Source organism: Phoenix dactylifera, chromosome 15 (genome assembly GCF_009389715.1).
Source record: "Phoenix dactylifera cultivar Barhee BC4 chromosome 15, palm_55x_up_171113_PBpolish2nd_filt_p, whole genome shotgun sequence".
Lineage (NCBI taxonomy): Eukaryota > Viridiplantae > Streptophyta > Magnoliopsida > Arecales > Arecaceae > Phoenix > Phoenix dactylifera.
The window spans coordinates 11,361,566-11,379,348 of NC_052406.1; the positions used below are offsets into that span (position 1 = coordinate 11,361,566).

The following is a 17,783-nucleotide window of genomic DNA, read 5'->3' on the forward strand; positions in this document are numbered from 1 at the left end:
AATATCGATGAAATTGCTTGATAAAGAAAATTGTAAAACGATAAAAAGTTTCATCGAGGTCGGCCTGGGTTGTCATGGGAGCTAGGTGTATTAAGCATAACTCAACATGGTGGAGATTATTGTCCCCTCTAATCTATTGCTGAAAAGAAAAATAAAAATACATCTTAAACTACGCTTCAGATGTATCAATTTGTATACTATTCCTCTTTTGTCTCTTTTGACTTTGAGAGTTAAGATCTATTTTTTTTAATTTTTCCATCATAATTATGTATTTTTCCATCTTAAATTTGTGTGTTTCAAGTACTTGCAGCCATCCTGATCCATAGAGCAAAGCAACATACAGAATTTTTCTTCAAATGCATTAAAAAATAATCAATGTTCCGAAAGCACATGTTCTGGGAAAAGCAAAACCTCAGTGCATCCATCTTCCTCCCTAGGGGATCAAATTGACCATTTCATCTTTGCCAACTGCAATGTGGCTGCAACTGGTCAACTTGGTAACAGCCTGAGTTCGAATACTGCCTGCACCTGAGCAGCTGGGTAGAGTGGAGCCCCCCTCCGTTTTCAAAAAAATGCGAAATTAATCAATTGACGTCTCCCTTTCCGTGTATATAATTCAATGAGTACAATAGCCGCAACCAACAAATCAGATGAATAATATAAGCTGCTACAAATCTAGAAGGCAGATAGAAATCAGTTCACAATAAGTATATGTATGATTCAGAACAACCAACGAGAGCGTAACGTATATGTATATGTAGCAGACAAGAAGATTTTGCAGCACCCAGGATGCTATACAAGATGATGTACAGTGATCACCAAGGGTCTCAATTCGTGCCGGCTCTTTTAAGAAGTTTTCATTGGTCATACTGCATGCAATGAAGCTTCTGTCTCCCTTCAAACACTTTTTCACTTGTTGTGATGCCATTGTTGGCTCTGATTCATTACTATAGATACTGCACCCATTCTTTTCATAACATTTTTTTCATTAGTCATGCTACGACAAAGCTTCTCTCTGCATTCAATCACTTTTCACCTGCTGTGGTGACGCTAGTGTTGGCTCTAATTCATTATATAGATACTGCACTAGTTCTTTCCATAATTTTTTTTTTTCTCGTTCTCACCAAATCCTGCGCCGCCTTCCATACCAGTAAGCAAATGCAGAAATGGACAGAGCTACAGCAACACCGGCTGTGGCATGCCATGCATACATGGGCCTTTCCACAATAACCCCGACCTCTGGCATTGCCTGCTGGCTTATCTGAAAAGCAAATTCAAGGCCATCTCTTTCAAGCTGAGTCATGTCTTTGACAGTCACCTTGAGCCTAACAGCTTCTGCTATCGCCTCATACTCCTCTCTGCTTCCACTCTCAAGGAAAGCTCCCACCATCCGGTCCCTGTCGACCCAATACGCACCAAACCTCCCACTAGAAAAATCACCATAGTGGGCAACTTCACCTACGTTATCTCCATAAAACTGCCAAGAGAGTGTGAAGACTCTAGAGTAGAAGAATGGTAGATAGTCAAGGTCACCAGTTTTCTGAGGCGCCATGATGGCAGCCACTGCATGCTTTGCGGTCTTTCGTGCAGAGTCGACATGCTCAAGTCGGCGGATATCATTGCCGAAGAGTTTGACAGGGAATGCAGCAACATCACCTACAGCATACACAGAACTGTTGCTAGTTTGCATTCGTCCGTTCACCTTAATCCCACCTTTCTCTATATTCAGTTGACCTTCAAATAGGCCGGTGTTTGCACGGATCCCAATGCCAACCACAACCATGTCAGCAGGTAGACGTCTGCCATCTTTAAGGACCACTGCTGTCACCTGAAACAGGACCAATCAGATAAAGATTACTGCCTGTCAGAGATGTTAAATTGTGCAGGTGCTCCAATGTAAATTGATTGGAAGATCTCACCCTAACTATGCCCACTCTTGACAAACTATTCCCTGTTTCAAGGGGGGGAAAATAATTTTAGTTTAAAAAGAAAACCTCAAAATATAAAAACCTTAGGGCCCCATTTGGAACGGCCTTTAAACTGAGACCTGGTTTTAGAGAAATAAAACGAGGCGGTATGAATGAAACCTGGTTTTCTGAGTCCCAAATCTGTTCTGTGTTTGGATGCTGAGGAGGTTTTAAAACATGCTGTTTGATTGCTTGTTGGGGTTTGAAAAGGTACGTTTTTAGAAAGTGAATAAGTTATGCCCTTGCTAACCCCACTATCCTATCTGAACTTATGTCTTTGGGAAGTTCATGAGGAAGGGATGAAATTAAATTCAAGTATTGCTGCTGATGATGATGATGATGATATTTTATAGCATATGATATTAATAATCACAGTATTATTTTGCTAATAGACATACTGTAATATTACAACAATACAATTTATGACAATGATGCATGCTGTAACAATATAATATTATAATATCAAATTGTCACTGTATTGTATGCTATAATAATAATAATAATAATTATAATAATAATAATAATAGTAATAATAATAGTAATATAATGGCATAATATTACATAACATTATATCATATTACTCAATGAATAAGCGAGCTGAAGGACATGGGAGATGCGATGGAGAGTAGTATAATTTTTCTCTCAATTAAATTAAAAAAAAAAAAACAGCCTCCCCCACTGAGACCTAGGTCTGGTCAGCGACCAGAGGATCTTAGGTCTATATAAGGCCAAGTCTGCAGTTATGTGAGGGTCTTATGGGTCTCATTGAGACCAGGGCTTTATTAGCTTGTTTGGAAACTTATCCTTGGATAAACTGGGGATGAAGTGGCCAAAGACCAAGTGGGGCATAAGGTTGTGTTTAGTTTGTGCATAACGTAACAAGCCTTATGCCTGCCAAACAGTATTTGGAAAGGAGGAATAATTTAGGAACAGTTATGCTGGCCAAACTTGCTTATTGCAGTCATTAACTATTTCAAGGGGGAGATGTCATAAGGTATTTCTTGGCACAGGCCAACTTTTTATTTTTTTCTGGGCAAAGAAATCATCATTCAAAAGGTATTCCCAAATGGCACCTTTTCTATTCAAAAGTGGAGCTGGACAAAAATTGGCATAGCTCATGGCACAACTTTCCCATGTGTATAACTTCTACTATTCCTATTTTTTCTATTTTTTAAACCAAAAAAGGATATCCCAGCGCACAAGGCTCCTGCCATTGCAGAGTTTGGGGAGGCTCAAATGTACATGAGGAGAGGCTCCGTGTTTCGAACTCATGATATGTAGATCACAGTGAAGCAATCTTACTGTTGTGCCAAGGCCTGCTATCTTTTATTACTGAATCAACACAGCCTAAATACAAAATATTATAAAAGCAATTGGAGTATTGTGCTCTAAAAAGCTTTAAACATAATATTTCCAATTTTCTAATTAAACAATTGAGAACATATCTTCTAAAAATAAAACAATAATATTTTGCTAAATAATATCGTAAATAGTGCTCAGATTATGCATATTATTGCTCACCTGGAGCTGTCATCCAAGAAGTTAATAGCTAACTACATTCATAAGATTGTATACATAAAAAAATTTATATGTAAACATTATGCAGCTTCAGACTTTCTGCCATCCTCAATATAAAATTATAAGCAAGTCTTTCATTCATCATGTCTATTGTATTGTGTTAAGAATATTCACACCTTTATATATCGAATATTTATTAATATTTATAATGAAAATCACCTTTTCTATCATCATTTGCAATAAGCTGAAATGTTTCAGGAGGACCTGCATAGCGTTCAACTTTTTCTAGCCTCACCATAACCTAATTTCTGATTCTTTGGATCATGTTGAGGTCTCAACCTCAAAACCAATGTAGAAACTAGGTTTCAAGTCTGGCAAAACTGCATTTTATAATGGATTTTGTATGATATGTTTGACCAGCTCTTCAAATACCAGGAGCAACCAAAAGATAAGCACATCATACTGAGATCTTGTGGCTAGTGTGGCACTGGATGTTGATCATCATTCATCATTCTGTTTATTACAGGATCAGGATACACAAACATTCTCAAACTGTAAAGTTTAACTAGTCACATCTTCGATGATTAAAAGAATGAGGCATTACCTTCCCCCCCGAGTCATTTTCAAATGATGCCAGAACTGTTCCTTTAATGAAATTAACTCCCCTTGACTTGTAATAGTCTTCGTAAAATGCAGCAATCTTTGGTGTAAATAGACGACCCACTGTAAACATAATTGCGATTCTATCAGATTACACGAACTACTCAGACTTGCATAGGATACATCCTTATAAAAATGATGGTGGAACTACAATATAATATAATATAATATACAGCAAAATATCAAATACTTACTGCAATGTTTCTCAGGGAACACCCAAGTTACTTTTATTCGATGTTTAACCAAAGCTGCCGTGCATTCCATGCCTATGTACCCACCACCAATGACAACAGCATTTCCACCAGTACAAGAGTGCATTACGTCCACCAGCCTACTCGCATCAGCCAAATTGCGTAAATAGCAGACATTTTCTGCATCAGATCCCCTCACTCCAAATTCTTCTATCTTTAAAGCCTACAAGGCAATATTTGCATTATAGCTCAGCAAATGGCTCTCATCATATTAATTAAATTTTGGATTTTAAAGTCTCTCAGAATACGTATAGCAAAAAAAAGTGTCCTATAGTATCAAAATGCATAAGAATTTAATTATGCAAGAAAGAAATTAGATTCAGTACCCGAGCACCTGTTGCGATAATGAGAATCTTGTAACTGATAGTCTCCCCAGTTGCTGTGAGCAATGTCTTCCGCCTCACATCAGCAGATTTTACCTTAGTTCCAAGAACTAGTTCAATGCCTAGAAAAGCAAGACCACAATTTGCATTTAGGATCTCCTAGTAATGAAAAGGGATGATGCTATTAATAAATATTGCGAGTTGGCAGGTGCAATATGAGTCATAGCAAAAAAGAAAAAGATGCTGAAAGCTAACGCAAATATTGGAAGTTGACAATGTATAAGAGTTGGCACGTATAAACTTAATGTGGACAGAGGTTAAAGGTACAATGAACCGGTACAGTCTCTGCCATCACACCAGTCTCTGCCAGTCTGTATCAGTCCATGCCAGTTTGTGCTGGTCCAGCACCCACAGGCATGAACCAGTACAGGATGGCATCAATCCATTTTTTTGGCCACAGCCTGCCATACAAACAGCATGACTTGGCATGGAACAGTATGCATTGTGCCAGCCCATGACAGGCATGGGAATGGCAATAGATAAGCGTTATGGGTATCTCAAATAATAGCTTTCATTCAACATTGTTTCTTCAAATGTTTATTAAGAATAAGATTCCACAGTTGATACAAGTTGTGAATCCTCAGGTTCATCAAACCCTTCAAACCAAATTCTGTTTGATGTATAGGATCCATGCTTTTCTGACCCTACAATTACTAATCGGTGTGCCCAAACCTTTGGCCCTGACCACAACAAAACATTAGATAGCTCAAATTTAAATAAATGTAGTTTTTGACCAAACGTGTGCAATATGGGCAGATAATCCAAAATAAGAAGACAAGAAAGGCAAGCTAATTTCACATATATTGTATGGCATAGAAGGAAATCATTTATCTGTGGATTATCAAAGCAAATAGAACTCAAAAAGATAAGCTCATCCTAGCCACTGCATCCTAACCGAACTGCTTCTACGTAGCCATTGTTAATGTCACTACTGGAGCATTGAACACTTGAGGAAATGTATAGAATTAAGTGTATACTAACAAAAGATATAATTGAAGAAATGTTTAGAATTGTACATTAACTCCATTAATGGTAAAAAAGCTGCTATACCTAGAGAATATAGAAGATTAGAATATAATTGATGTTGTTCTCTAAAAACGTAAGGTGATGAGTTGGGTAGATTCAGGTTTGTAACCTTGGATTTAAAGATCTGTTAATCATGCAAGAATTCCAATGCACTAAAGCATTACCTGCTATAGTAACATGAAGTAAAATAAACATAGCCCACTTCAGCTCTTACAAATCCTAATTTTATTTCTTAGTGATTTGGATGTTTATATAATTACATGCTTATATGTAAAACAAACCATAGGCATGATACAGCACTATCAGATGTCTCAGACATATTAATATATTATCAATAAAATATTCTTTTCATTAATGAGTATATTCTGCATGTTGTTTTCTGTTTGCGAAGTTGATTTGCATACATGGAAATTAAAGTATCTAGAAAAAAATTGTAACTAAAGAAATATGCCAAATGAAAGAAACAGCAACTAGAATTGAAGATGTAGGGGAAAACAAGAATTTACCATGCTCCCTATACCATTTTGGTGTCAACCTCTCCTCATTGGCGCCTACACAAGTATGAAAGGATGGAAGACGTGCAGGATCTGCAGATAAACATAGCATAATGTCAAGTCCATGTATGAAGACAGAATTTAACTTAGAAGATCATATTATATGGTATAAATGCTTTAGCAATGAAGTAAACTTTGCCACAGGAAATATGAAGAAAGGGAGTTAATGCTATCAATCAATACTAAGCAGATTGGATGGTGATTCATGCTGAGTGCCATTTGAAACATATAGTTCATGCCTTGGTAGGCAGATAGAAGAAAGTCTACACCGCTACAGTTCAATTTTTAGATAGAACAATTCTTCACTCAATACAGCAAATCAACCTAATGTAGTCTTGATTTCGAAGTAATAGCATACTCAACAACTAGATAATATGCAAGAATTGAACAAAGAATATATTAAGGAAATATAATTAGAAAATGTTGGACAACAATCAAAGTGTCAAAGACTCAGCCGAGCCACTTGAGTTGGTTTAGAACATGATCGAGCTTCTGACTTCACAAGAAAGCTGAGTCTCAGATCAATTGTTGCAAGTTTCAAGTCAGGGATAGATGCTCAGATTTGAGTTGAACTTCAGAATGGGCTTGCTAATTTTTTAAACTATGATCATCACCAGATGAAACCAAATGAAGGTGTAACAAGACAGGGTGAAGAGAAAATTTAAAAGAAGTAAGAGAAATTGATGATGGTGTGATTAGGGAAAGAAAGGAGAGAGGATGCTCAGTTTGGTGGATGAGAGGCATATGCATTTGATAGGAGGGAATAAATTAAATCATTTATATATGTTTTACAGCATGTCAATTTTCATTAATAGTAACCAGCCTGAACCAATTGAATGATACCTTCTGGAAGTAAAAATCCTTTGCTTAGAGCAGGTCGTTCATAAGGTGCAACCTGCATGCAACATGCAGAATTTCATCAAGAACATCCCATGTCAAAAAACACACCTAAGAGCATGTTTAGTTTCAGAATTTCAGTTATATAGTCACTACAATAATTTAAGTGAAGCATAGTTTAGATACAAGTTAATATACTAGGACATATGACTTCACAAGAGATTCAAGTGAGAATATAAAAATAGTTTCATGACTCAATACTGTAAACCAAGGCTCGTCATCTCGGTGCAAAACTCCACACTGGTACCATGCTGGTTTAGTGTCGATATGTCCAGTAGAAGTGTCAGTTCAGCATACCAAGACTCAGTATGCCCCTTGTACTAAGTCTCCTTTTGGTACCGACATGGTATAGTATGCCCGGTATGAGAAGCGAACCATGCTATAAACAGTTAAGCATGAACTGAACCTCAACAAATATTCTAGGATTGCTAGGTTGGCTAGTTCCGGGACCATCAATCAACTAGATGGCTTACAAATATATTTACACGCATTAATTATTTATTACGCAATTTCATTGTTGGACTGAGAAAGAGTTTTTGGTTTCATGATATGCACAGATTTTGAAAAAAAATTGGTTAAGGAACATTAGCATGGCAGTGGACTATGTTTACTTAATTGCTCCAAACCAATATGCCTGTAGAAAGTCATACTTCCCACACCGAATAAAACTAGATGCAAAATCTGATCTAAATGTTTAGTGGGTTAATTCAGTTTGGGCATACAGCATTTGCCTGCTTCATTGAATATGAAATGAATTTAGCAAAGCATTGCTTCCTGGTTAGCCAAAGCACAAAAGACAGCCGCCACATGATACAAGAGAGACTTTGAAGATGAATAAACAAATATAAATAAAAAGATGATGCTGGATATATTGGGGCAGTGCTTTAACCCAGAATTACATATTCTTCCTGCATTAGGCATAGAATTAAAGAAGTTGGCCAGCAAAAGGATCAATTACCTAAAAGTTTTAACTTTTAACTAGCTTTTAAGAAGTTTGTTATGGGTAGCAAAAGATTGGATCTGGCCCTACCACAAAAAAGAGAGAAGAAAGAAAAAAAAGAGGTTCAGTTTAAAGTAGGTACATAAGCTCCAACTAACTTGAACTGATTAAAAACATAAATTCTAAATTGTGAAGGTTCAACCAGAAAATTCTTAATCTGCTTGAATTTGAACCCCAAAACTAGAATGCTTCCCAACTAAGTTAAGCCAAAATAATGCTGATGATTATTCAAAACCTTTGGAAAGGACCAGATCATGTTATTTCCCAAGGAGCCACAAAAGCGAAAAATAGAACATAAAAATTTTTGTATTAGGATGAAACACTTGGTCAGAATCACAGTCGCAAATCTAATGTCACAGCTAGGCCTTCCAAGCTTTTCCTGCAGTGGTAACCAATAAATGTTAACATGACAGTATCAACCATGGTAGTTAGCTCGATCAACCACATGGTCTTCGATGCTTTTATCATTTTCTCTCTTTATAAACATAAAAACATTTTACTGAATCACAATCTAAAACAATAAACAAGTAAATTCTACCATCTTGGGGGGGGGGGGGGGAACAAAATTACTGTATCTCAGCTTCCCCCAGCTTACCCCCTTCAAAAAAGAAATGGTAAAGAAAAGAACTTGTAAGAAATGATATATTTAAAAAGAAATAAAAAGCAAGCAAGAAAGAAAGAACGGTATAATTGAAAAGTTTGTATTACAGCTTTATAACAGTCCCTAAATCTTTAAGATTAGCCTACTTTTTACCAAACAAATCCAGCTCAGCTTTCCAAAGCAACAATAGAGATCCTCATGTAGCATTTTGTGATGACTAGAATGCTTAAAGTAGGATGTCACTGCCACATTGATCCACCATCTCAATCTCTCAGCAATTTAAAAATGTGATATTGTGCAATGTCTCTGTGATTAGAAAACCAACAGTTTATCGAACATCATACTCTAATCAACTACTTAATTCTCTTAACTGTTCATCTTTTTACCAAAAGTATAACATCTCACCAATTTTTATTGAGAACCCAAAAGAATTACATACTACGCATATTAAAATCCGCATCATTATTACAATGTCAGAAATCACTGTTATTATGTCCACACCGTTATCCAAAAACCTCAAGAAAGAAAAACGAAAAGGAAAGAAGAGATAAATCATTATTCCTCATCCCAGATAAAGTTCGTCCAATCAAAAGCAGCAACTCTAGATTTCCAACTCGATCACCCAATTATCAAGGGAACAAAATCAAACATATCCGCGTCCCGGAAAGCAATTGTACATTAAACTCACAATATATCCACAAAAGTTTATTTCCCTAAATCAAGAATCTCACAACAAAACCCTTCAAATATCAAATTCTCAACAAGCCTACGTTCACCAAATCCAGAAAAGCAGACAGAAACCTAAGCTATCAGGTGTTCGAGCAACTGTTGAGTAGATTCAATTCACATCGAACACATCAAAGAAAAGTTCCCATTTTCCTTAAATCCAAAATCTCCCACCAAAACCCTTCACAATCATCAACTTCTCAAGTAATTCAGTTCACCAAATTCCAAACAGCAAATAAAAAAAAAATCCAAGCTTATTGGTAGATTCACCGTTAAATAGATCAAAATCAATCAGAAACCCAGTAAAGACATCAAAGTAGAACAATTTCAAGGATCGAACAGCTGATGTAATGAGAAAATGAATAGAATCGGGAAGAGATGGAACGAGGGGAGCTGACGGTTTCCTCGGAGATGATGCAGAGCTCGCCGTGGGAGATTCCTAGCCGGACGAACTCGAGCGCCGCGTATCCGGCGGCGACTCCTCCGCCGAGGATCACGTAGACGAAGGCTCTCCCCATCTCGGTGGGCTCTCTCTTCTCTCGCCCTCTCGCCCTCGGCTACCAAGCGAACGGATATGGGAGGAGGGGTATTTATTTGGACTCGGGAGATGTCTTTTAACGCGTAAAGAAGACGATCAAACCAATAACCATCATTTTTAAATTAATATTGCATATAGAGATTTTGTTGTCCACGTTCAAATCCCATTCTTTCTATTGCATTTTGTCATTCTAGTTGTTTCATATCATTATGCACCATATAAGGCATGAGCAAACCAAATGCTGTCACAAGAGTAATGCAAATAAACCCCTTTTTCTTTTTAATTTTGATAGTAACCTTGTTTTATTAAAATGCTCTAACAAAATAAATACAAATTCATCCTTTCATACAGAAATTTGAAAGTCTATGAGACATTTACCCAATAAAATGAAAAAAAACAGCTAAGTAGATTGAACAAAAAAACAGCACATGCAAATAGTTTGTTTAAAGACTATAATTTAACAGTAGATAAAGTATAATATTTTATCCTATAAAGAAATGGTTAAATATATTAAAAAAATATTAGAGTTAGACCAATAGATGAGCATTCTTTTTAAGCTTTTAGCCTTATGATAAATGGAGGCATATGCAAGTTTTGGCCAATAAGATGAGTTTTCATAAATATTAAAGAACATCGTAAGACTTCTACAAAGGCTAGATAATGGCCCATGCATTGTCTGAAGTTCAGTGCCCCATCATGCATTGGCTATTACATAACTGGCTAAAGTGAATCATTTATACATTAAAAAAAAGAAAGAAAAAATGTCTACCCATCTTTATTGGAAGGACTCTTAAGCTAGAAGTTGAGAAGAAAGGAAGATTTATAAAAATTGAGCGTCCATTCTTCTCTATGGTGATATGGAAATAAAATTTGGGCAGCATCACTTTTGTTATAAACCATCATGTTATCGATTACGTTTGAGAGGTTTTAATAGTAAGGTATTCAAGACATGAGTTTTATTTATATGATGTTCAAATTTTAAAAATACCTAAATTTTATTTTTACTTTATTTAAATGTCTAGTTCTATTATGGATTCTCTTTGGCAAACACGATACCATGACAAAATTTAATAAGTAATCTCCAGTATTATCAACATTAAATATGCTTAAAATTGAATAGTGAATGTAAAATACAGTTAATTGCCTACAGTTGATTGTAATAAACCGATTCATCTAGCCGGCATTGGTTTCACACATGCTTTGCATGCATGGCAGGGAGGAAGACTCCTAATGGGAGTCTTCTCTCCTTTCTCTCCTTACCTACTTTGAGCGAAAAATAGAGATCTAGGGCATGTCGGATTCCAGCAAAACTTTTGGTATTTCCCTATAAAGACCTTTCTATCTCTCCTTAAGCACTCCACCATCGAACCCTTACCAATAGCCATCGGATTTCTTGTCCCTCTGAACTCCTCGCAATATGACAACCCCTTTTTCGTCAAGAAAGATAGCAAATATCCTTGCTAGACTCAAGGTAACGAACTCTAATCCTTCTCCTCCTCCCTCTTCCAGTCCCATGATTGTTGTCGTCACCTTGGATAGCACCAGTGAGCCACCGGTTCGGGTTGAAAATAAGACCGCCCTATTTGTGTTTCCTCTCTCCTATTTTGGCTCGATTCTGCTTGTTTCACTCACTGTTGAGATCGAGGTTCTTGTCGAAGCTCTGGTCTAGCTCTCATCAATCTTAATAGCTATGGCAAGCCTCAATCGCCGACTGGTGCGCCTAGTTGCTTCTATTTTCTCTATTCTAAGCTGACCTATTGTTGGTTTTCTTCACTTTTCTACCGCCACCAGCAACCATGGCTGATGTTACCACCATGATCTTTGATGGAGGCTGATTTCGGGTCGAAGTTTGCCACTGCCGCCAACTACCATGGGCATCGTTAATCTTGATCAAACATAGGCCATCTCCCATGTTTTCTATCATTCTATCTCCTCTATTTTTGTCTCTTTACTTTCTCTCTTTCTCTCTCTAGATGATTAGTGGACCAGTGGAGGATCCAAACATCTATGTAAAATTTGATTGATCTTTGGAGGAATCTTGGGTTGGCCTTGTGCAACCCTAGGAGGGGTCCCGAACAGACCTTATTACAACCATCTACCATGTCTCTCCATAATTTTTCATTGTTCATGGTTGTTTATGATTATCCTAATAATAAAATCTGGTTTTGTAGCTGAGCAAGTGTCTAGCCAAGAAGACGCTGAGTAGGACACTTTTCATCCTGGTTATTAGATCGAGAAGTGGGTCGGTATATATTGTGTTTGAGTCTGTCATCAGTAGAGATAAAAAAACCTCATATACTCACCTGCATGCTTATAAATATATTGTATACATATATATATGACATGCTAACGATCAAAATAAGTAAGACGCAAAGATTTTCATTATGTGGTTTCCTATTTTAAATTGTGTTTTGATTGTTATGTCTATGATTGATGGTATGATGGTTCCATAATTAAACTAACTGACAATTGCATAATTAGACTAATGGATATGATACTTTGGACTAATCACATTATATAAAGTGCCCCATCCAGGTGGAAAATGTGACACTATCGATTGCTCTGTCATGAGCAAAAAATGTGACACTTATCATTTGCCCCATCACGGACAGAGAATATGGTTGTAATTAGTCTAAAGCCGGAATTAAGAAGAATTGATATGCAAATGTGAACTTGATTAAACAGATAAGGACTCTAGGTTGATCTCATTATTATAGATTCTTCTGTCGCAGGCTAAAAATATGGCATTATCGGTTGTCCCATCATGGTCGGAAAATATGGCACCTATCGATTGCCTTGTCATGGGCAGAAAACGTGAACAGAATTTGGTCCAAAGTCGAAAAGATAATTGATTTTGGATCCAAATAAAGTCAAAAAGAATAGAATGATAAGCTACTCGAAACACTAATGAAATTTATTGGATATTGCATAATTTATCACTCTTGAGTGGATGATTATTATTGATATTTGATTACCGATTTTTTCAAGCTTTGTTGATAGTAGGTTTGCGATTTCATGATATCTGCATATCGAGTATTTGCTATTTTTAATTTTATATTATTATATTGGATGTATGGAGATTTTTATTGAGCTGTAAAGCTCACACCACCTTTTTATTTCTCCTTTCAGAATTGTGAGATGTTTAGTACTTGGTTGTAGCTTTGAAATATTGGTGAGAGGTTGAATAGCTAAAACATCATTGGTACCGGTTAAGTAGCCAAAATTTATAACTTGATAGTTTTCTTACTCATTAATAAAAAAATTATTTTGTTATGAATTAAAATTATTATTATCCAGCTAGACAAAGATTGCTATTAAATTTAGAGATCTTGCATGATTTTTAGGGCATCGCTATGTAAAGTCATGTATATTGGGTTGGGATGTGACAACGGCGTCCCAATTCATAACTAGAAAAATGAATGAAAAATCAAGCCTCATTGCATCATTAATGACGTATTTGCAAGGATCATCACATCTGTGGACCACATTAAATATTTGTGTATTTTCTTTTAAATTTCATTAATAACTTTGGCCTGATTTTTAAAATGAAATACAGGTCATGTATCGGGTTGATGAGGTCGTTATTTCCTTTCGAAGGACCTGGCCTACACGTGTGGGCTTGTGGTGCCAATTGTACCTTATCTCGGAACAGCATTTGGGCCCTTGCTCAAGAGGATTGCGTTGGCTTGGGCGCCCGTCCAAAAGATTGGGTCTCTCTTTTGTCACTTTCGAGATTGGGAGATTTTTCCACCATAAAGAATTTGTCCAGACCGGGAATGTCAGGCCTAGCATAGTATTTTGGAGAACCTCGGGAATGCCTCATTGGGGATTCCAGCTGTATCTTTTTCCCAACATCAGCCATTGAATCTCACCAGCACACATCTCAAAGCACTAGGCAAAACATACAATCCTGTCCCTTAGCGGTTCAATATCTGGTAATAATGATGCATTATTCAGTATGATTTTATTATTTAAAAAATAAAATGCGAATCGGTTTTGGGATATGGCCGCTTTTGGATTTGATCGCAACAAAAAGAAAAGAAAAGAAAAGAAAAAACAAACTAGCATCTCAGATTCAGGATCCAAAAATCTCAGACTAGATTGGTCCAACTGAATGCAGCTTATTAAAAAATACTTGTTAGGTGCAAAACATGTCATTGTGCATGTAATCCGATTAAAATTGTTTTCCCGATGTTCATCTATAGTTGAGCAGGATACGCTGGTTTGAGTACTGGTTCTATATGGGAGCGGCACATCATTGTATGTGTCACGCCCCGAACCCAGCACCCGGGTCCGGAACACGACCGGCCGCATGAGCCCTAGAGCAGTGCCCTAGAGATCATGCAAGGCCTATGATTATCAAAAATTCCAATAAATCCACAATTAATTTAGTAATTCAAATAGACAAGTCCAACATGTCCAAATAAACAAATTAGTTCAATTACAAGATCTTCAAATGTTCATCAACATCAAAGAAAGATAAACAAACCAACTAACTAATGACTCGGGTACTCGCACTCTGCGCCCATCCTGTCCAAATCAATGCATCATGTAACTCTGGTAAAGAAAAAGAAGAAGAGGGGGTGAGCTTTACAGCCCAGTAAGAATCTCTACACATCCACACCAATACAATAATAATATAGATTTGAAAACCACGACAAATCGATGCACATTTCATGAAATCATAAACCGGCTATCAAAAGGCCTTAAATAATCAACATAAGTATGTACGTCAAATATCAATGAAAGTCCAACCATGCAAGAATGATATAGCATATGATAGCTCATAAATCTTCATTAATATTTTCAATGCTTTTTCTTCCCATTCCATGTTAACTTGATCCGGATCAATTATCTTTCCGACTTTGGGCCAAATCTCGGTCACATTTCTCAGCCTGTGGTAAGGCTACCAAATTATCACATTTTCAGCCTGTGGCGGGGCCTGCACATTATAGTTCCACATTTCTAGCCTGTGATGGGGCCTACCAAAGTATCACATTTTCAGCCTGTGGCGGGGCCTACACATTATAGTTCCACATTTCTAGCCTGTGAGGGGGCCTACCAAAGTATCACATTTTCAGCCTGTGGCAGGGCCTGCACATTATAGTTCCACATTTCTAGCCTGTGAGGGGGCCTACCAAAGTACCACATTTTTAGCCTGTGACGGGGCCTGCCATAATAACAAGATAAACCCAAAGTCCCTTTTCATACAATCCAGTTTACCTCCACACATCAAATCCTTTTTATTTATTTCCGGCTTTAAACTAACCACGGTCACGTTTCCAGCCCGTGACGGGGCAACCAATATCACATGGTTAGTTTAGAGCACCACATCCATCAGTCCAATTATGTAGGTATAGGTTATGCGCATGCATGCATCCATCATGATACCAACCACAAGCAAATACGATCATAATATCAACCACAAGCCAACACGATCAAAATATAATTTAATATAAAACTATTCTTGATTTGTTTGGATCATAGCATATCATACATATCTAAGTATAAAAATATTTTATCATGCAGGATTGGCGTACAAGGATCCTTACAGAAATTGTAGACAGACTCAAATACAGATCTGGATCACAACCTACGAGCTGGGGTGCTGAGTCCCCTGATCAAAACCTCCTGGCACCGCTGACTCTTCCCCTACAACATCAATTATAAATCACAAACTAAATTATTTAATATTTAAATATTCTAAACCATAATTCACATCTACTATGGGGTCCATCACCAGGTCCCCAAACATCTCAATCTCTCCAGATCTAGGGCAGTCGGGGTGGCCCGACTCCCACCTTGCACCATCGGCCCATGTCGTCGCCAGCCGTGGCCGCAGCCATGCCGGCGACGATGGCCGGTCCCGATGAAGAGACCAACATAAAGGGATGATTCCTCTCTCTTCATGGTTGGAAATACATCTCCCTCCCTCAAATCTTTTTTTTTTTGATCCAAGGACAACAGCCATGGTGGCTGTGCCCTCTCCTTCCCCAACCCAACAACACCGTTGGCCGAACCATCGCCGGCTGCCACTGTCGCAGTCGCTGGCAATGGTGACCGACCAAGAGAGGGAGAGAAGGAGAAGTTCCTTCTCATTCTTCTTCTTCTTCTTCCCCCCCCCAAAACATACACAGGGTCCCCTTTTTCCTCCCTTCCCTCTCCTCCGTCATCAACAGAAGAACCACCAGGATGGTGGCTCGGCCTTCACCCGACGGCGGCCACCTCACCGTCGTCGCCGGCCGGCGGCCAGCCGACGAGAGGAAGGAGAAAAAGAGATGGGATCGCGAGGAAGATAACCTCGGATCCACTACTCCCGATCACCAACTAAGCCCGAAAAACCCTCTTTGACCCCCACACAACCCAGTCCACCCTACTGCCATGAATCCCGGCCAACCCAGCAGCCGGCGGCGGCAAAATCCGGAGGAGAGGAGCCGAAACAGGGGTACCCTGTTTCGGATCCTTCTTCGGTGATTCCGTCGGCCATAACCCAGGAAACCCAACCCAAAACCAGGCAAATAAAATGCAAAGGACGAAGCCATGCTTACCTCGGCCCGATAAGGGTGTTCCGGCGACTTTCCGGCGAGGAATCGGAGGAGGGGTCTTGGGTTTTCACGCACGGATCCGAGACTTCTTCTCCCGATTTGTGGGGGATCTTCACCGAGGGAGGGAAAAGCTTCTGGCTTCCTCCGCGGCCGGCCGGTTCCTCCCTCCGACGCTCGTCTCTCCGGCGATCTCCTCTAACGCCGCCGCCCTCTCTCCCGTTCTCCTCTCTACCACGATCGTGCCCTAGGCACGATCGTATATGGTGGATGGGCCCGGTCTTTTCGGGCCGGCCCGTCCGCCCCTTTTTTTTTTTTTTTTTTTTTAGGGGTATTACAGTATGTACATTTGCAAAGAGTTGTTTTCCCGTTTCTACATTAAAACTATATTAAAACTATGTCGTCCAATGTACTTGCATCTATAGTTTGGAAAGGAGTACGTATTCAGCTCCGCACTCAACCATATAATTTTTTTTTATGCACAACGAATTTGATTCCATATAGAATGGTGGAGTGCCATGTCTCGACCCGGGCGAAATAGTTTTTTAACATTTTCAAAATAATTAGAAGAACATTCATGCTTGAAGTTTTCTTTCTTAAATTGGAAACATACATTTGTGTTTGCTAACTAGGTATTTACTGAGAGTACTTTCTCCCTTCCTAAAATTTAAGTCCCGAGAAATCTCATTAATGTGTCTTGAAATCGACCAGAGCTGGCTAATCAAAATCCGCTGCAAAACTTTTAAATCACCACTAAAGTTTGCCATATGGTAAATTTAGAAGACTCTCGTCTATCAATTCCGACTAACCTATATGCTCGAATTCTGAGGCAATAGACTCTCGTCTCAGCCTATACAATACACTCTCTAAAGAACTTTTCAAGTAAGTGCTCATATATTCTAGGGCTTTCGTGAATCCTCTCTATTTTCTGGTCATCCTGTCTTAAGCATCACAAGGTTTTCTACTGAGAAAATTCCGATAAAAAGACTTTTTTATCTTTTCAAAACTTGGTGGCAACTTTCCGTTCTGAATTGCGGCCTTGCACGGCCAAAATGGTTCACAGTCGAGCACACCAGCATCTCTCCTGTTCACATCAGTTCTCCCACTCGCCAAGACAAAC

At 38.3% G+C, this 17,783-nt stretch overlaps 1 protein-coding gene across 1 annotated transcript; it reads right to left on the minus strand.

Moving 5' to 3' along the window:
• Positions 1-584: 584 nt before the first annotated feature.
• Positions 585-10,160, minus strand: LOC103711527 (monodehydroascorbate reductase 2, peroxisomal). The gene is made up of 7 exons (XM_008797699.3): positions 9,982-10,160; positions 7,203-7,254; positions 6,312-6,392; positions 4,723-4,841; positions 4,340-4,559; positions 4,090-4,208; positions 585-1,828 (listed from the first exon to the last, which is right to left on the minus strand). The coding sequence occupies exons 1-7, from the start codon at positions 10,099-10,101 to the stop codon at positions 1,121-1,123; spliced, it is 1,419 nt and encodes a 472-aa protein (XP_008795921.1). The 5' UTR covers positions 10,102-10,160; the 3' UTR covers positions 585-1,120.
• Between the last annotated feature and the right edge of the window lie 7,623 nt (positions 10,161-17,783).